General features: G+C 42.4%; 1 protein-coding gene across 1 annotated transcript in view; it reads right to left on the bottom strand.

The window, feature by feature from the left end:
* The window catches only part of CACNG3 (calcium voltage-gated channel auxiliary subunit gamma 3), a 95,904-nt gene extending 74,843 nt beyond the window's left edge, over window positions 1-21,061 (bottom strand). Inside the window, exon 1 of the mRNA XM_043915588.1 lies at window positions 19,684-21,061. Coding sequence (XP_043771523.1) covers window positions 19,684-19,894 — 211 coding nt within the window. The 5' untranslated portion in view covers window positions 19,895-21,061. The remainder of the gene's footprint in view (window positions 1-19,683) is intronic.
* Window positions 21,062-21,489: the final 428 nt, after the last annotated feature.

Raw genomic sequence — 21,489 nt, 5'->3', positions numbered from 1 at the left:
TCCATTTTCCAATTCACATTCATCCTTCAGCTTCTGTGAAAGTTGTAGTTTTTATCTTAGAAAATTCTTAGACCAGGAAGGCAGCTTGGTAGTTAAGGGGGAAAGCGATATGGTCATATATTTTTAGTTCTACTTCTGTCTTGGACAATAGCTAACTGTGTGGCCTTGGGCCAGTTACTTAACCTCTCTGTGCCTCAGTTTTTTTAATCTGTAAAATGGTGATGAAAGCTTTGATAAATGGGTTAAGCGTGATCACGTAAATGACTTAGCATAGTGACTGGCGCATAAACTGTCAGACAATGTTAGATATTATCATTATTTTACGTGCCATACATGGGTGACTTCAAAGGCGCTGTCTTTGTTTCTATTCTATTATCTTTCACAGCCTTATTGGAGGCTATTATTCTCATCCAATCTCTACGCTTTGCCTCTGATGATTTGCAAATGTTTATTTCCAAATCAAACTTCTTTCCAAACTTCTAGAGTCTCTCACCAGGGTTATCACAATAGCACTCCCGCACCTGCTCCCTGTTCCATGCTTTCATCTCTAAAATCTGTTCCCGAATGACACCTGACTATAATTTTTAAAACATCAGTTCAGATCTCATTACTCCTCTGCTTAAAACCCTTCAATGGCTTCCTATTATCTTTCAATCAGGGCTAGCAGCCCCCGCTCTGTTGACACGTAGAACTAGAAAATTCCATTGTGGGGGCTTTCCTGTGCATTGCAGAGCATTTAGCAACATCCCCTGATGCCACAAGATGCAGGAGGACTCCCCCACACTCCTACCAAGTCGTGATGACCAAAAATGTTGCAAGACATTGCCAAATGTCCGTCCCATGGGGAGCAAAATTATCCTATATTGAGAACCCTGGCTTAGTCTAAATTTTTTATGACAATTGCCAAGGTCACTCCTGAGTCACATGCTCATCCAGAGGGCCAGGCTGGAGTCAGTTCCTCTCAAATCATGTGGAGAGAGGATAGAGTGATAGGGTGACATGGTAACCCCCCAAAAAAATCAGAGTACTGTTACCAGAAGAAGCGGGGTGGATGTGGGGCTGGCAAAACAACACACAAACAGGAATAGCCGTTTCTGGAAGCATCCCCAAGCCTCCCTCTGATTTCCCATTTCCCTCTGTTTCCCAGTGCTGAGCAGTGGGGCTGGGCATAGGAAATGTTTGTTCAGTGACTGTCCCAGTAGTCCCTTCCATTTCTGAATTTTTTCGTCTTCACACACGGTCTCTTTTAATTTGAGATAGAAGACAGACAATCTATCTATTTAAATCCTTACCCACAGAATCCTGAGGACTCACAGCTCAGTTTTCCTGCCCTCTGCTTGGTCTCACATGTAAGGAATCACACCACAAATCCCCAGCTTTCACCTCTTTGTGAGGACATGGCTAAGCTTTGTCAGCGTTTGTGAACAAAGACGCAAGACTCGGTGAATCCTTCAGGCCCTGTCAAACTTGATACCAGCAGGGTTGCATTTTAATCAAAGACACCTCTTTCAGCGCCTGCTGAAATCTCACATTGCCTCTTACATCCCAGTGATGGGGGAACAATGGCTGAGCTTAGCTGCAACCAAAGAGGACTCAAAAACAGAGAGACCAGAATGTGCCATGGTCCCAAGACCATGTTTTAGGTCCCAGTGGAAAAGAAGAGACAGAACTAGCAGGAAAGCTTCTGACAAAAGTGTGAACATAGCCTCTTTAGTTTCTCTTCTCGACCACTCGAAGTTTGTCAACAAGAGTAAAAGTTTATCTATAAAGAGATTCTCTTGTGTTTTGGTCTCAGGACTCCTATTACACTTGTGCACATTATTGAGATATTTCTTTCCATTAAATCTAACAGTATTTCCTGTATTAGAAAATAAAACTCAGAAAAATTCATATTCATTTGAAAACAATGATAGACCCAATTGCATGCTAACATAAATAACATATGTATATGAAAATAGCTCTATTTTCTAAAACAGAAAACATGAGAAGAGTGGCACTTGGTTTTACATTTTTGCAAATGTCTTTATTGTCTGGCTTGATAAAAAAAAGAGGTAGGTTCTCATGTATGCTTCCGCATTAGATCTGTTGTCAAATGTTTTGTTGAAATATATGAAGAAAACCTAGCCTCATACCAATATGTAGTCCGCAAAGATCAATGAATTTGAATAGCCTTTGAAGATGATCATGGATATCTCCTTTGCTAGTATGCCAAAACTCATCAAGCAGTTTTTTTTAATGGCCAGTTGCAATGTGGAGTTTGAAAACATATGCATTAACTTTTTATGCTCTAGTACATTAAAATCCATGGCTCTTTCTAATCCTGCATTTTGAATGAATCATTTATCCAGGGATAATTTTTAACATCATGCACTGGTCATTCGGGAAATATCAGCTCACTGAGTTATACAAACCTTTCAAATTTGGCACATTTCATTACAAATAGAAAAAAAAAATTGCATTCACTTATGGGGGCAGATCGAAACAAAATTGTAATTTTACTTGCAACCTTGAATTTTTTTCCTTGGCAATAAATACTGTCAGTTGCTTTCCTTGAAGTGACAGGCTCACTTAGCTCATTTTCGAGAAAATGTCTGCCAAATACCGAAGTCTGAATAACCACAATTTGCCTGTCAGTCATCCTTTCAAGTAAATAGGGTGTTTCATGGGGGAAAAGCAGCTAGTTCAGCTCGCAACTCAGTGGTACAAGTGCCTTTGCTGGAGATCAGCGGTGGCCTCTGGTTTATGGTGGGAGAACTTCACCTGTCCTTCCTGTTTTTTTACATACGGAGTGAAACTAGCGCTTTCTTTCACGGGGAGTGAGTGGCAGTGGTGAGCACGATGACGCCTAGACCCACTTGGCGCCATTGCCATTATTCCAGACTCCAGGAGTTATCCACCTTTGTTTTTGCATCATCTGTGCAAATGTCGACACAGTGAAAAAGGCAAATCACATTTTATTATCACTATGAAATCGTTTTAACTGTGCAGATCCTATGAAATGATGTTGGGAGGTTCCGTAGTTAACAACACACATTTTAGAACTCTTGACAGCAGCCTTAAGGACATCAGTTTTCAGATTTAAAAGACCCAGAGTTGAATCTCACTTCTATGACCACTCACTAGTTGTGAGAATCTGAACAGTTACTTCTCTGAGTTCACATTTGTTCATGTGTGTGCTAAGTTGCTTCAGTTATGCCCAACTCTTTGCAACGCCACAGACTGTAGCCTGCCAGGCTCCTCTGTCCATGGGATTCTCCAGGCAAGAATACTGGAGTGAGTTGCCATTCCCTCCCCAGGTGATCTTCCCGACCCAGGGATCAAGCCTGGGTCTCCTGCATTGCAGACAGCTTCTTTGCCATCTGAGCCCATTTGCTCATTGGTAAAGTGGGTATAAATACCCCATAGTGCTCTTGAGAGGGCTAAGGGACATAATGCATAAAAGTACTTAGTATGCCTTGCTACTGTTATTTATTAAGTGCTAATGGTTCCTCACTGTGGCTCAGTTGGGGGATATTCTAGTATACATATTCCCTGACATTTTGACCACCTACATCAACCAGTATGAAAGGAATCAGGTCCAAGATGTATCACCAAAGATCATGAATTTTGTTTCTCGATATGGTCTGCATCGGCTATATCATTGGCTTTGCCTCAGGGAAGGAAAGACTGTGAAAATTCTTGGGGACTAACAGTACAGTGGTAACTACAGCCTGGGTGGGTCCTTGCTATTGGCAGAACAATGCCGATGGGCAGATTTTGTCTGATCTGTTTATCACAGGAGGGTGGTAACAACCAAAACCAAGTTAGTACTTCCGTGTGCCAGGCCCTGCTCTAAGTGCTGTATAAGGACTAACTCATTAAATCCCTGAAACAGCCTTATCGGTAATAATCACCACTTTATAGATGAGGAAACAGACACAGAGAGATTAGTTGACACATCCAAAGTTACGCAACTGTATGTGGTTGACCTGGGATTTGAACCCAAGTAGTCTGTCTGACTCAGTCATATCCGTCTCTTAATAACCTGTCCATGGGGTCGTTAAGAGTCGGATATGACTGAGGGACTTCACTTTCACTTTTCACTTTCATGCATTGGAGAAGGAAATGGCAACCCACTCCAGTGTTCTTGCCTGGAGAATCCCAGGGACGGGGGAGCCTGGTGGGCTGCAGGCTATGGGTTGTACAGAGTCGGACACAACTGAAGCGACTTAGCAGCAGCAGCAGACTGTAGGAGCTGAGTTCTTAACCACTACCCTGTACTGAGGAAACAGGGGAAAAAAAAAAAAAGAAGGAGGGGTGATTTCTCCAAAACGTTCCTTTCCCTGCCACAGGGCTTCTGTTTAAAAAGCCTAATTTTGCTCTTAAATGACCTGTTAGAAAACTCTTTGAGTCAATCAGAAACTCCAGGAAAAATGAAAACTGTAGCAAATAATACATGGCATGATTTTGAACAACTAGTTGAGCATTAGAAAGGAGACTCCATAAGGACATTTATCTTTGAATGACTCAGAGATTTCAATGACATTGAAACTATAAAGAAAAACATGTAATCCTAGAAAACAACTTAGCTTTGTATCAAACATTGTCTACATAATCATAATAATGTTCATTTGGTTTTCAAACTCCAGAATCAATCTATAGCCCCAGCATGGAAGACATTAGCATATTTAGAGAATAGAATGTAAATGGAGTGAATCTTGACCATGAAAAAGTCCAAATATAACTGAGAGACATGGGTGGGTAGGAGGGAGGGTATATGTACATCCTCATTCTGCAAAGTGGGAAGCAAAGATGCTCTCCCCAAGGTGGCTGGAAAAAGAAATGAAGATTAATGTTATTTTTAGAAATTAGAAAGATAATCAATACAAAGGGTAGAGTGAGTTAGCTAAATCCTTGACTATTATGGCAGGAAGTCAATAGATTATAAATCAAAAAATGTTTATAATATGTTTATCAAGGAAGAAACATACTATTTAGAGATGTGGATATAACCACCAGAGGAACTGAATCAGAAATGTTTTTTGTTTTTTTTTTCTAAAAAAGCTTGCTCTAAGGAGTGGTACTTGAAGTGGGGAGGGGTGAAACCCCTTGAAGTACATGCTTGTCACTAAAAACTCTTCTGTATGATTTGATTTTTAAAACAGTGTGCCCGATTAACTATCTTAATAAATTGTAAGATACTATTTTAAAGCTTTGGAGTAAATTATGAATAATTTGAACTGGAAGAGAAAAATATATGCATTCTAATCTCCTTGACATGGTAGACCAAAAAAAAGGGAAATAATATTTATTAGAGATTCATCAAACTGAAGTAGCAATAGTTTGGGGGCAAGAGGATGAGAATGCTATAAGAACCCAGAGGAAACCTTGCCTTGTCTATTTTATTTTAAAAGTTGATACTGAGGATATGTTTTTCCATTACTTTTATATTCAAGGTGTTTTAACTAAGAAAATACAATAGGAAAAATACGCCACTCAAAAGAACATGACAAAAATCAAATATCCAGGATTATTTATTTTTTAAAAAGTTCAAAAAATTTAGGAAAAGAGACAGATGTGTCATCAATTAGTCTCCATGGACCTTTAGGTAGACTGTTTTTCTGTTCTCTTTTCCCTCTGCCGAAGAATAAAAAGCCCCGGGCTCTGAATTCATTTTCATCCCAGCCCCCAGCACCTGGCAGGGGGCAGTTCTCCTCTGCGTGCCCTCCACAAGTTTTTTTCGTGCATTTGACAAATGTGTTTTGAACACCTATTATAGGCCAGGCACCTTGGGACACACAAGCCCTAAGAGAACATTGCTGTGACAGTGATTAGTCCCCCTGCCTAATCCAGGATCCCCTGGTCTATGTCCCGGGAGCATCCTGAATGTTCATCTAGGTGCACTCAGCATCTTTCCTACACAATTGTGAACTTACTGAAGATGGGAACTTGCCTATTTTCTGCTGAGTCCTGGGCACCCAGAACAGTGTCTGGCACATAGTGGGTGCTAAATAAGCCCTCATAGAGCAGGAGGCAGACTGGAGGTTCCCTCAAATGCAAACCACTTACTTCAAAGTGTCTTATGGTCTCTTTTTGTCTTATTGTCTCTCCAGGCTGAGAAGAGGGACCGGAGCACAGGAGAAGATGCCAGCCTGACGGGGATAATCTGTGAGTCAGGAAGGGGTTACCCAACAGGAGTGATGACTCCAAGAGCTTTGTAAGATCCGGAAAGCATTAGAAACTTCTGCATCATTGTCATTTCATTTAAACCCCATTTCCTCACAGTGAGAAATACAATGCTGAAAACAGTGAGGGACCGTGGCTTGTGTTCAGGAGAAGAAGGAAGAGGAGGCTGAAGACATGCTATTCCACTGTGCCCAGTCTTAGAGAAACATGAGGACCAGGTGGGACAGAAGTTTTAAAGGTTAGAGCTGAAGCTCTTGCCTGGTGGAAGCAAGGAAGGTCACAGTTCAAAGTTCCCCTTCTATCAAGCAGCAAATAATGCAGGTGAGGCAAAGACTCAGACACGGCAAATCCAAGAATATGTCATTCCTGGGATTCAACTCCAGAGACTTCCCTGGTGGTCCAGTGGTTAAGAATCTGCTTTGTAATGCAGGGGATGTGGGTTCGATCCCTGGTCAGGGAACTAAGATTCCAGATGCCTCGAAGCAATTAAGCCTGCCCATTTTAACTACTGAGCCCAAGCACCACAACCAGAGAACCCGCGTGCTGTCACGGAAGATCCTGTGTGCCTCGACTAAGACCCAACACAGCCAAAGGTGTAAATTAATTAAAAACTCTTCCAAAGGCTTCCAGTTCACCCAAAGTCCAAGTTCCCACAGCTTCCTTCCAACCTCCAACTCCCTCACCTGTTCTCTCTTCCTCCTCACTCATCCTGTTCAGTCACACTGACTTCATTGCTCCTTAAACACCCAAAGCACATCCCCACTCAGGGCCTTTGCACAGGCTGTCCCTTCTGCCTGGCCGGAATGTTCTTCCCACCTGACTTGGTTCCTTACCTCTTTCAGATCTGGGGCTAAATGTCACCTTCTCAGGGAAGCCGACCTTGACCAGGCTGTTTACAATTTCACCCTCCCCTCCCACCCCATTCTTCTGCCTGCTTTAAGAGAGTTTGGAGAAAGTCCACGGTCTTGGGCTGAGACTCTCCATTTCCTATGCTCAGCCCCAGGGACTCCAACTGGAAAATCATCTTTGGGGGTGGCCCAGAATGAATTTTCCTTGGTTCAGACCTTATTATCTCTGAGAACCCAACCCCTGCCATTTCCCCACTGCTCAGAGCTAAGCCATCACTCACCACAGAGTGAAAAAGCAGAAAAGAGCAATTATGATGCTGTGCAGAAGGCCTTTGACTCAGATTAACATCATTGCCTGTTGATTTGATCTTTTTCTTTTTCTCTAAACACTTAAGGCATTTTGATTGCAAGCCAGATTCATCTTTGGTGAAAAGCAATATTTTGAAAAGCCAGGACTTACTTGGTAGTACATATTTTAAGACATTTTAAGCTGATAAACAGCTAATTGGTTCTGCCCTCCTGTGATTCGCAAAGGGTCAGAATGATTTGTTGTAAATATGCATCTGTATTAATGGCTCAATGCCAAAATCAATTTCCACAGGTGACAGTAGAATTTTGTAATAGATGAGGTGATGGAAGACACCTCAGCTGTTACCCATGAGGTTCTGAGTCACTTTAATTTAACAGGTAGGTATTATTGTATTCCAAGGCAGCTATGCGTGATGCTGAATAGCATATGCTGCGGAATATAGAGTGGTGGAAATTCCATTTCCTAAATATGCAGGTAACCAAATATATACAGAATCTGAAGCACAAGGAATAGAAACAGTGCCTGCCGGATCTGTACACAATATGTCTCACACAACATGTATTTTCTTTTCTCCTTCCCCAAGTTTGCACCCAGGATATGGAGGGAAATTTTAAATGAGGCAGTTAAAATATTCTGGGTCACCTTTGAGGGGAAAAAAAAATGGAAAATGAGTGAGTTATGGACAAACAATATTGAGATCTTCAAGTCAGACTTGCTCAAAATACAGACTGTTGAATTACTGTTCATTGTGGCAGGGATTATAGGATATATTATTTTAAAAGTAGTTTGTAAGCACTTAATGGCAGAACGACGATTGTCAGGGATTAGCATGGATTCACTCAGAGAAACTCAAGGTAATGAAATTACTTACTCACAAGCAATAAATTCAATGTATATTTATTAAGCATCAACTGTGTGCCAGGCTCTTGTCCTAGGCAGTGGTTCAGGGAAATGTGGTGGGTAAAGAGTGTCTGGGAGACTTCCCTAGTGGTCCAGTGGTTAAGAATCTGCCTTGCAATGCAGGATATGCAGGTTCGATCCCTGGTTGGAGAATGGAGAACCCATACGCCATGGGGCAACTAAACCCACACGTCACAACGATTGAGCCTGTGTGCCACAACTAGAGAGAAGCCCACGTCCCACAACACAGATCCTGCATGCTGCAACTAAGACCTGATGAAGCCAAAAATAAATTAGTAAATAGTTTAAAAGGAGTATTTGGAGAACAAAACATATGTGATAACATATGTGATAGATAACATATGTGATAGTATTTCTTACAACATGAAAATTAGAAGGTGGATTGATGGTGTTAAGACTTGCTGCCCCACGCTCACCTCAGCAGCCCATTCATTGTGAGCCTACTCACACCCACGGTCGCTAAGAACTAGAGCTGGTGGTACAATAGTCTTTGGCATGTCCGGTGTGAGTCATGTGCTCTTCAAAGGTGTTTTTGGCCTTGGGTGCTGCATGAGAATCAGACTGCAGACCCTAAGTACCAGAGTTACCCAAGTCAGACACCTTGGCTCCTCCTGCCTGACACAGAATGTAAAGCTCAAAGAAGTCAAATAAATGATGTGCCCAAGTCTAGTCCCCAGGAAGTGGGACAACCACAAATCTAATGGCACTCTTAAGTTTGCAAACACCACAAATTGAATGTAGAGGATGCAAGAATCTCCAATAGTTTGCTTATCTGCTTCTAGTCAAACTCTGGAAAAGAAACATTGCTCTTCTTCCAAATGTTTGGTGTTGCCTTTTTATTTTTTTCAATTTACCTTTGATTCAGAGGTGGTGTTTCTTCAGAACCTACTGCTACAATATCTCAGTCTCACTAACTCTACCATATCTTTCCCTGAATCTTGCTCGTGGTTTTGTAATAAAAATTGGCAAAGGTTGGGTTAATTATTTTTCACCACTGTTCCATTCATTGAATGGTTCAGAGCCAATGACTAACATCAAACTCTCCTGGATACAGGAATGGGAAGGTTAGAGAAGCCCAGCCCGCCAGGCTGGAATCTTATATTAAGACAGTGCAGTGTGGAGATTAGGGTGAATTTTCTGGTTCAAGTCCCAGCCCTGCCACCACTTAGCTGGTGATCTTCAATTCTCCAAGCCTCAGTGTCATTATTGGTGGGAAAGGCCTGCTAGTTGTCCACAGGGCTATTATGAGAATCAGTTCCTTCTGTCTATACTAAATGCTTAGCCAAGCAGGTCAGTTCAGTTGCTCAGTCATGTCTGACTCTTTGAGACCCCATGGACTGCAGCATGCCAGGCTTCCCTGTCCATCACCAACTCCCAGAGCTTGCTCAAACTCATGTCCATTGAGTCGATGATGCCATCCCACCATCTCATCCTCTGTCAAGTCGGCCAAGCAGATAGAGTATAGTAATGAAAGGCAACACAGGGTGGGATTGGATTTTCAGTTCTTCCTCTTATTAACCACGTCCCTTCTGGGTCGGCATCCATTCATTTGTAAAATGGGGAGACTAGTAATGGCTACCTTCTGAAGAAGGCATAAGGATTAAATAATGTTTGTCAAGTGCTCACTTATAACAGTGTTTGGCATAAAGCGTATGTCTGTTAAATAAACAAATAAATGTTCAGGAGTTAGGTGAATGCTCAATCTGTTCTAGTAATCGTAGCCTCGTGCACAGAAGGTGTTCATTAAGTGTTAGCTAATTATTATTTTACTATTTCCTTGGCACTTCTTTCTGGGGTTCTCATGACCCATTCTCTCCTTCAGCAACTTCCTTACAAGCATCCTCCAGGGTCCATATTGACTTCTCACCTGCTTACGAATCCCAGAAGGAAGGGCAGACTTACCCTGAAAGCAGGCCCCTTTGTGGGACCCACAAACCCAGGAAGTAGCCCACTGATGTTGACTTTCTGCCTTGCTAGGAGCTATCCAAGCCAGATAGCTTCTAGTACCAGACGTTTCTGCTCATTTGCATTGTTTTGGAGCAAGTCTTAGTAGACTTCAAAATGGTATTTAAATCCTGAATTCTTTCTCCTCTTCAATTCTGTTTTTTCTGGTTGTTGTTGTTTTTAAATTTTCACAGGTTCCTCTGATCCACGGGGCTTCCTGATGGCTCAGATGGTAAATAATCTGAGTGCAATGCAGGAGACCTGGGTTCGATCCCTGGATTGGGAACATTCCCTAGAGAAGGCAATGGCTACCCACTCCAGTATTCTTGCCTGGAGAATCCCATAGACAGAGGAGCCTGATGGGCTACATTGGGATCAGAAAGAGTCAGACAACCGAGGAACTAACACTTTCACTTTTTTTTTTCTGACCCTTGCCCCATAGTATTAATGTTACTTAGTGGGGTTCTGTCAATTTCCCTGTTTGTAGTCAGCTGGGGTTTCTCTGCCATTTCTTATGTACTCTCATGTCTTCAATTACCATCTATGCATGGATGATCCTAAGTATCAGCCCAGGTTTCTTTTCTGCCATAAACTCTGTATTAGTGGTTCTTAACACTTAGGGAGAATGAAACTATTTCTTAAAAAGTGCCCATTCATATAATATTTTTCATGGAGTTTCATATCATATGAACCTAATTCTTGGAACTATATGGATAAATAGCTCTGTCTAGATTGTGAATATCAGCTGCCTCTTGTGGACCTAATTTCTTCACCCTCACTCACCCAGTAACCATGTCTGATTGAGTCTACTTCAGTCTGCCTCTAGGATCTTTTTTTTTTTTTTTTTTTCATAGCCACCAGAACACAGGTTACCAAAGCTTTCTTCTCTTGCCGGCTCCAACAGATATTTTTCCCTACCATACCTTGGCAGGGGCTATCTTCCTTAGATACCATTAGAGAGCAGAAGATCTTGTTGACTTTCTTTCAAACTTTTCATGGCTCAGAAAGAGGCCAAGAACTGCCTGGGCAAAGAACTAAATAAGAGTTTTTCAGGAAAGAAAAGAGGACACAACAGAATACCTGAGCAGGTGAACAGTCTATGATAAAGCCAACATAGTACCAGAAAAAAAGAAAGAAATTCAACACTCTTGGGAGTACAAAGCGTACTTCTAGAAATAAAATGTTATTGTAGATTCCTACATATCTCTGCAGTGAGGTATAGCAGGGATTGGCAAACTATTTTTTCTTAATGGGCCGGACAGTAAATATTTTAGGCTCTGCAGACCAAGTAGCAAAATTGAGGATACTATATAGGTATTAACATAACAGGAGAGAAAACAAATTCCCGTAATTTTAAAATATACAACACTAAGAGTTATATACATGCTGAAATTTGAATTTCTTATCATTTTCATGTGTCGTGAAATATTTGGGGATATTGTTTAATTTTTTCTACCATCTGAAAATGTACAAAATAGTCTTAGTTTTTGGATTGCACAAAAATAAACCATAGGCCAAATCTGACCCTTTGGCTGAAGTTTGCCAACTCCTGAAATATAATTATGTATCATAGTACAGACATCATTGAGTTTTCAACTTTTAGAATTTTAGAGACAAACCGTGATGACATTTCCTATTTATTGATAAGTCTCAACTAAGTGGCATATAAAGAGGCAACTTTTATTTTGGCTTTCAACTGTGTTATGTCCAATCCCTCATTTTCTTAGTGATATTTTGGGCAGATTTCATAACTTTCCAGCCACTGTTGGTTGTTAAAACTTGCAACTGCATACCTAGTTGCAAGCTATTTCCCTATTCTTCCCTCTTTCATTTGAGAGTAAATTCAGTATGCTGTGGCCAAGAACAGGAAAGAAAAGAGGCCAAAATGCCACTTCATTTAGTAGGTGGGTTTGCAAAGCATTACTGTTCATTGCTACTGTTCTTCCAGCTGACACTGATGGTCACGTTCTCTGCACACAGGAATCGACACATTGACTTCCTATTAGAAGCATGTGCATTGGTTATTGGAGGCCCTGTGGACCATCCACTGCAACTTCCTTCCCTGATGTGAGATACCTGAGTCTGGTCAGTCTTTGCCATCCCACCTTGGCTCCCATCACTGGCAACTCATGGCCCCATGCTGCTGGGCCTGCAGTTGCCCCATACAGAACACTTCTGCTTTTAAAGCTCCTCCTGTCTTTGGATAGACTCAGATCTGGATCAACAGGTATGGTTTAGGGATTGGCACATGGACTGACTCTTAACCTCTGCTTGACCCCTTGGCCAGTCAGTGCTGTGCAGGGCAACAGACTGCAGGGCAATCTTCCTGAATATCATATAGCCCTGTCTAGGGTCTGCTTGCCTAATTGGCTATTCTCCTGGGTGGGATATGGACAAAATGGCATAAGCTATGGTGGATCTATGGTGGTATCCACCATAGATCCACTGAACTCAAAAGACCTCTCCCTTGCAAACAGGCCACCCCACTGCCATTCTCTCTCTCAGCCCTGGTCAGAAGCCCTTGCCTTCTGACTTCCTTGCTAAAATATGCACATGAACAGATGAGCAGTTGTGCTGCCTCAGCTAGTATCCAATCCAGGAATGAGATGCCAGCTGCCCTCAGTCTTTATGAATGATTCTTCTTGGAAAGCCACAGGTAACTCATTGGGGAACTAAAAGTACTGAAGGAAGGGTAGTGGTATAAGAAAGCAAAATCATTTGTCTTAGAAAATGCATCTTGTCTAAAACGCATGAATCAAGGAGTACTAATCAACATATTATTTAGAGGTATGAAGGAACCATAAGATATAAATTAAGAACTAAGAAAGAAATAGGTGAAAGTGCTTGCTACTTTTGCTTCCTTGTTGTACAGGTAAAGAAGCTCATGCTCAGAGGTTTAGCAGTTTCTGAAGTCTTATAGCCAGAAAATGGCAGGATTCAGGTAATAAACCAGGTCTATCTGAGCCCAAAGCCCCTGCTATTATCTAATATTCTTTGGGATCTTCCATAAATTATTACAGGCCCATTTGCTTCTATATTGAAAAATGAGCTCTTGGCAGGGTCATAGAATGAGGGGAAAAAACAATCTTGGAGTTTTGTAGACTTCTTTTTAATCTCAGAAACATTGGTTTTATTGGGAATACTTTCACATGTTGGGACAGAATGTTCAATTGTTAAAAATATAATTCTCCTAAAACACACAGTGAGCTTATGTCAAGTTTTATTTAATTCATCAGTGAAGGGAACCAGAAGAATGACAAAGCTGGCTCAAAGGAAGATGTTATATTTTTTTAGATGAAAAAAACTGAAATAATATTGTTAAGTTATATATAAAACTGATTAATGTCCTAGGGAATGGGCAAATCGTCCACAATATTTAGAGTTATCTCCTCTAATGAACAGAAACTATTTGTACCTCCACTGGAAGAAAAGATAAACGTTCATCTTCCCAAGTTTTCTACAAGTAAACATCTAGCCATACAGCTAGACCTGGATCTATAAGAAAAGCTAGGTCAAACAAAGGTACGTTTCCAGGGAATTAGATGACCACTTAAGTAAGCTTGTCAGACACTGCTCTATGACATTAAACATTAAAAGGGCATACCCATCTTTTTGTCTGATTTCTTGTTGTTGTTTTTTTCTCCATATGTGCTGGTAACTCACACTAATCATCCACCCTACTAGCCCACATTGATCACCCAACCTTGGATTGCAGGTCACTTGCCTTTATTCCAATCCAGAGATAACATCTCAAATGATGAAGCAAAAAGTATTTCTGGGCTATCTACTTTCTAAGATGGGTAGAATGCTAGAGTCAGAAAGTAGAAGTCTGGATTTAAGGTAGAAAAAAGAGCAATTCTTTCCATCAAGAATGGCATAGCTAAGAGTAAGATTCAAAAATATTTAACCACCAGCAGGACCTAAGATGAGCTAGTTATAACTGATGCTTCCATAGGGCTGGAACATGATCATGATGGCCCTACTGGGCCAGCTTTTTACTTTTTACTTGGTGGATCTAATGGATGTTTGAGAGGTTCCAGGAAGGGCTAGTGGTGGGGGTTTGGTGAGGACTGGTTTTTTGGGGATATTCCACATGTTGGAGTATAAAGTTCAAATTGTCGAAAACATAATTCCCTTAAAATACACAGTGAGTTCATGTCAAATTTTATTGAATTCATCAGTAAGGGGAACCAACAGACACTATTTATCAACAGATAAGGAAGTATTTCTGCATTTTAACGTCCAGTATGGCTATATAAACATCTTCTGGCTGAATGTTAGTCATGCTCCCACCACAGCCTCTGCCACTTTCCCAAATCCTAACCTGCCCCCAAACATGGTCAGTCTCTCCCATCCTGCCTTAAGACTCCATCCTATTTCTCTCTTTTATCTGCCTCTTGGATTTTTAAGATCAAGGAAGAAAAGTGGAGAGAAAGGAACAAGGAAGGTCAGGGGTAGGAAAGAGTTCTGATGCATTCTGCACCCATATTTAAGGGAAGGTGCAGCATTATCTAGGACAGAGGAGCAGAAGTGACTACTTGGTACTGTTTCTAAGCTCTAGGGATATAGTAGTGCCCCCAGTAGACCAGAATCTCCATCCTTATGGTGTTTATATTCTATTGGGGGGCAGATAGGAGATGCGAAATTTGTAAATTAATATAGGTAAAAGTGCCTAGAATGGGCTTGGTACATGGGAAATATTCATGTCCTTCTCCCATCCCTGTCCTCAACCACATCTTCAAAGCTTCCCTGAAGGCTTCTGAACACATAAATAAAGCTGGAACCCCATCTGGCTGAAAAAGTCAACCATCTGGAGATTTGGAAATATGGGGGAACTTCTAATGACTGGCTAATTTTTTTTCTCCAGTTTTTCAGCCAGATGTTTGATACCATCCAGGACCATCTGTAGCAGAAACATCAGTTTATTGAACCTCTTTTTCGTAATTTTAAGTTCCCTATCCTAAAATCCGAAGTGGGTTTTTTTTCTTAGTAGAAACTTTTTGATGAGTTGAAAAAGTGACTGTTCACTTAATGAAGGACAACTTCATTAAGGAAAATATCAGAAATTAGGATTTAAAGGGCCTTTTAGATCATTTTCAGGGCTCAAAAGGTACCCCAAAGGTCAAATTCAGCTATAAAGTGAGTTTGGTTTGGCTGGCACTGTGTGTTTAAAAAGATAAGCAAAAAAAAAAAAAAAGTTAAGCCAGTTGCCCACATTTTAAAAGTCAGACGATTCAACATTTGGCTTTTTAAAATTTGGAGTATTGGGCCAAGTTTGGTATCCATTTCCCCAGAGTAAAAATCAACTCAAGCCACATGGCAATTGTTTCGTTTGCCACAGTCCCCACCACTCTCTGTTGTCCCCACACTGAGACAAGTTTCAGTTATTGTATATCTTCTCACAGGCTTCCCAAGTGGCATTAGTGGTAAAGAACCCGACTGTCAATGCAGGAGATGTAAGAGACATGGGTTCGATCCCTGGGTCAGGAAGACGCCCTGGAGAAGGAAATGGCAACCCGCTCCGGTATTCTTGCCTGGAGAGTTCCGTGGACATCTCATATGCACTGTTACTCCTCTTCTCACCACAATATAACTGAGCTAAGAGGACTGTGAAATACTTGCTTCACACTTTATATTATTTGCCTAGTCCACGGGGATGTTTGGATTTGTTTCTTCCTAATCTTACCTGAAGCTCTCTCTTTAGAACTGGGTAAACTAAGGTCCAAAGGAGGAAATAACATACACAATTCACATATTCAACTGCTGTGTGTACTAACATGCACAACTGCTAGGGATAGGACTGTGATTAGCACCTGGTAGCATCCTTCCTACTAGGCCAGTGGTATTTCTGTTATCTAAATGCATCCCTTTGATGATCTCTACAACTTCAAGAGGTTTCTTAATGAGAGAATCACATATTGAACATGTTCTCATTCAAATTCACATGCCGCCATTGAAAGCTCACAGCAGGTTGGGGTACCGCCTTGTGAATGCCTAGAGTGCTTTCCAGCTGATGAGTCAGGCATTTGTTCTGGCTTCTCAGTGTGGGTGTCTCTACATAGGTCGATTGGTTTTTCATTCAGGGTCCTTTCCTGCCTCGGAGTCTTTGCCTCTCTGGTGTCTCCTACACCCCTGCAGATGCTGTACCGGCATGGTGGGATCTGGGGCTTCTGAATGTAAAAACCTATGTGTTTGGGCTCTCTCACAGGTTAATATTTGTACCAGTAGCAACCTATCCTCTGCTGGAGCATGAATCAATGTTCTCTAGGAAGTGCTAGGGGGAGCAACATGGCTTAGGCAAAGTAGTGTCCGCTGAGTTCAGGCATGAGACCTTGGGCAAGTTCTATAACTTCTCCTGGCCTCAGTTTTCTCATCTACAAAATGAGGCTAATACTTATACCCACAACACTGACAGCCTTTGAAGATCAAGGAGTTAATTTTTCAAAGTTCTTAGCACAATCCTAGCACATAATAAGTGCTACATATATATGATGTTCTGCTGAGTTACAGAAAGGAAAACTGGAAACATCTCTTCTCTCACTTGAGAGATGTGATCCTTCCTAACACACATAGTTATTTCCAGACCCATTGTAAATACTCAGTGTGGCTTGGCATTAATATCATATATTGCTTGGAAGACTTTTAGAAAATTAAGATTCCAAGTGACCTACTGGAGACCCATGGAGGCCAAGAACCTAGTTGTGGGGGCCTTATTATCTACTTTTAAAATCTCCCCATGTGAATCTGATGACTAGTTAAATCTGGAAACAATTAATGTAGTTTTCTTATACTTGACTATTTTTGGTGGTAGACAACTCATAACCTCTGAAAGCTTCTTATGCCATATTGGAGAGTTACTTACACTGAGGTAAAACCTGTTTTCCTCTAGCTCCTACTTCTATCCTCTTGAGGCCACATAGAACATTTTGAGTCTCTTTTCCATATGACAGCCCTTCAGATATTTGCAGACAGCTGTCGTGTCCCTCTGGAACATTCTCTCCTTCTTGTACGAAATAGTCATATTCTCTCATGACTCTTAAAAAAGTATGGATGCCCTCTCCCACCCAGTTATCCTTTGACACTTAAAGGGCCAGAAAAATGAAGATGCTGAGGCTTTGGAAGACAGGAGATATGGAACAGGAGACGGCTGTACACCTTCATTCCAGCAGAAGATGGATGCTGCCTACTGCATGTGGCTTCCCATGCAGAAAGCAGATGCTCCTGCAAATTCCTTGAACACTTGATATGTTCATTGCATGAAGGAAAATCTTAGCTTCAGATTTCAGCCAAGCCTATTTTGGTGTTGATTATATGGGTGAACACATAGCTAAAATTTCATTGTGATTCATTAAAGTTGGTGCAGCTCACTGTATTAATACTTCAAAAAGGTAAAAAATAAAATACCTGGATCACATTGCATGGAGACTGCAAGAAAATTTTCTCAGAAGAATCCACCTGACCAAGAATATATCTTAGAATAATCCAATTTCTTCTTGATTCAAATCCTCACTTCTCCCACTAAGCCCACATAATGCCTGGGTGGGGTTCTAATTCCTTGTACAAACTGTGGGTGTAGGACATGATGTTGGAGAAAAGAGAAATCATCAGTTGAGAAATTTTGAGCAAGGATTCAGGAATTTTAGGACCTAATGAGGGAGGCCAAAATTGGTGCTTAATTGTGTATTCCCAGATTTACATCAAAGAGGCAGAAAATTTGAAAATAACTGAAATATGGTCTACCTGTATGCCATTTTTGGCTTGGAAGCCACCTCAGATTTTTTTTTTTTTTATGTCATCCTTAGAATCACATAGGCACCAAAACATCCACCAAATTGCAGCTTTATAAAGGTGACTCAATTCCTTATTGTTAACATAGGAAAGAGAATTATGGCATTTCCCTGAGGTAAATGACTTCACCATATCTGACCACAAATAGATTTTTGTCAATGTTTAAGAAAGAGTTTCCATCAGTACATTGAATATAATAAGACTTTTGGATAGTGCTAATTCCTGAACACCTACGCCAGATTAATCATCTACCAGATTAATATGCTCAGAGTTGGATAGGTAAATGTCTTGGCCAAGGTCACATAGTTTGCAGCATAACCAAGGTCTTCAGACAGCAAGTGTAGTAATCCTGTTGCATTTAAATCATCCTTTCCTACCTGGGCTTCCCACCAGTTGCAGATTTGCGGTGGAAACAGAATCAACTCTAGTAGTGCTACAGTCAGGAGAGCAGTTGTTCAGAGTGTCAGATCATGGGAGGAAGGCCAGGGAATGATGCAATATTACACTAGCAAGTGATGTCATAGCATGATTTCCTAAGCAATTTACGTAAATGCAACTTCTCAAGAAGCCCTGACAAATGCCAGCCAGTGGGAATGCAGGCATGGAGAACCAATGGCAGGCAGGGGAGGAAAGCACATAGGAAACACAGATTTCCTTGCTCATCACTATGACAAGCTTCACAGATTCCTCAGAAGCCTGAGAAAACTCCTTTCTGCCCCTCTAATCCAGTTCCTTCCCTCAGGCACACAGTCTCTAAAGAGCTTTGATTTCCTTCTCTATTTTTTGATTTACTCCTACTAACATCCAGGCATTGCCCAATGATGCTGAGAGTGACTTCTTGTGTTCTGAAGGCAAGTTTAATAGTGAGACAGGCTTGACATTCTAAGATTGGTTTGTCCTCTTCATTGTAATTTAGAATGAAGTCTCAATTTTTTGAATGAGAAGTGGTATGCTGTGATTCTTGAGAATCGGTCTTATGCAAATGTCATAGAAATATACATTTTGGCTTTGCAAATGCTTTAGGAAAGAAGACAGGTGGACACTAAATACCAAGACTTCAGTTTTGTTTTGATCCCAAATGGAGAAATATGTATTAATGTTTTCAGAAAATGTGTGTGTGTGTGTGTGTGTGTGTGTGTAGAGGTTCATATAGGTTAGTCTGGAACTGACTGGCAATGGAAGTTCATGAAAATATCTAGTTAGACCCAACTCAGAAGAAACTGATAAGACTATGTTGAGAAATCAGGAAATAGCTTAGAGTCTGCCAGGCTAGGTCATAACCAATCTCTTGCTCTCCCCCTCCTGCTTTCCCTTCCTTCCCTTCCTCTCCTGTCACCTCTTCTCCACTGAAATGCAATTTAAGCAGAGCCAGAGACCCCATCTCAAGCCAGAGATCAAAGCAAAGTAGTTCACAATATGCCTGGGGATCTTAGATTTGAAGACTTTTCTCAACTGCAGAAGCTGCCTGGAGAGCCACAAAATCTCATCTCATGAAGCTCATACCAAAAACAACCAACAAGACCCAACCCTTTCATCCCACACTGCATTAGTCTTGCTTGGAACAGTCTGGACATCTGCAAATTCTCGGCAACAATTTGAACTATCCTCTTTCCCCATCACTGCCTCTGTCTCCCCCAACCACACACTGGAATAGCAAAAAATCAGAAACTGGATTGTTAGGGGCCGTTGAGAGGAATTAGTAAATACCTTCTAGGCAGCAGGTCCTCCACAGCCCGGAATGGGTCATTACTTCTTCATTCTTCCTGCTGGTTTCATTATCACTTGTAGATTTAGTCCTGCACACACCTCTGGAATATAACCAGTAGTCCGTGCCCACTGCAATGGTCATTAAACTAAACGCTGCAAAGGCTCCCACAGTAGTGATCAACATCTGGACTCCTCTGTCACACATCCTCATAATTCTTCATGGTACTCTGGACGGCTGGGGGTTGGAGAGGGAGATTCAATGCCAGAGGGGAAAAATCACTCTGCAGCTGGGTAACCTAGGACAGGCTCTTCCAAAAATTCAGGTCTCCTTTTGTCGGCATCCACAGGGACTTTGGGAAAGCTGGGTTTTCCTGTCTGGAGCTCTCTCCAGTTCCCTGGGTCGCCTATGGCCCTCGGAAGGGTGCAGGCTCCCGGGGGTTGGTCCACATCACTGCTGCCTTCTGAGGGTCCCTGGTTTCCTTTCATTCCTCGGGAGCTTGGTAAGGATGAGGGTCCGTGCAGGGCATGGCTCTGGAGCCTGGAGCTGCCAGCTCGGTCTGAGATGCGCCTGGCTCCTCACAGCCCCGGGAGACTCAAGGCAAAGAAATCCAGAGAGGACTATGTGTGTGTGTGTGTGTGTGTGCGTGCGTGTGTGTGCGAGCGCGTGTGCTGGGGGTGAGGGCGGATGGCAAAAAATAGCACTGCTGGGAGGCGAGTCGCTGAGAAGAGTGTTCATTGCTTCCCCAGCCTCCCAGGAAAGCTCACCGCCTGCTCCCGACACCCCCGCTCAAACTGGAGGAAAGACAGTCCTGGGGCGGGGGCCGAGAGGTTTCATCGGAGGGCAAAGGTCCGCGGTGCTGAAGAGACAGCTCCCCGCCTGTTGCCCCGCCCCCGCCTTCCTAACGACCAGGCTTTAGGTCCGTGGTGCTGAAGGGACAGCTCCTCTGCTGCCGCTGCACCCGCGCCTTCCTAACGCCCGGGCGAGAGACCTGGGATACTGACGGGTGGGTCTTCCTCCCGCCCCTCCCAGGCCAGCCCACCTGCTCTTCTCAACCTAGTCAACCCACGCTCCGCGCAAAGTTTCGGGAGCCCAGGGCAGTCAGCGCCCCGGCTCCTCAGGCGCGCTGCAGCACGACCCGGTTCCCCCGCTCCCCGCTCCCGGAAGGGTTAAGGAAAGGGGAAGGGGAAAGGAGCCTGCAGCGCACTCTGGCGCTCTCTCAGCTCCCACCCAACGCGGCATTTCCCCCACCACCAATGAGCCAGGCAAGTTTGCCTTTTGCTGCGGGCGCCGCTGGAGCCCATTGGGGAAGACCGAGTCTTCTTAAAGGGACCGGCGACTCGGGGCAACGGTTCTATGGCTCACTTGGGCGGGCAAAAAAGTGTTGTCACAGGAACATCTGTGTATAGTCTGACTCAATTTGGCTCCCCAGAAAACAAACCAATATGTCTACCCTCCTTTCTCTGGAGCTCTGGTTTACAACGGAGACAACGTGCTCAGATCAGACCCGGAACTGTTCATATACATATGATCATGTATTCCTAAAAGACAGAAGGAGCCAGAAGTATGTAGACTCTATTATACACATATTAGGGATTTGGGCCCAGAGAGTGTGAGATATTGATCTCTAAACACACATATATTTTCACAACCGTACATTTTGAGGGTGGTGGTGGTGATGGAGTCAAGGTGGGAGAGTCGCTGAAAATGTCAGATTCTCTTCAAAGGTCCCTTGGATGATCATTTGTTAACGTTCTTGTCTAAGTTAGACAGGAAGCAAGTGAAGTTAGGTCTGCTTTCCTTGTTAG

The sequence above is a fragment of the Cervus elaphus genome, chromosome 10, assembly GCF_910594005.1.
Source record: "Cervus elaphus chromosome 10, mCerEla1.1, whole genome shotgun sequence".
In the NCBI taxonomy this organism is placed as follows: domain Eukaryota; kingdom Metazoa; phylum Chordata; class Mammalia; order Artiodactyla; family Cervidae; genus Cervus; species Cervus elaphus.
Note: the sequence above shows the minus strand (reverse complement) of the source record. Positions and strands in the feature narration are given on the sequence as shown.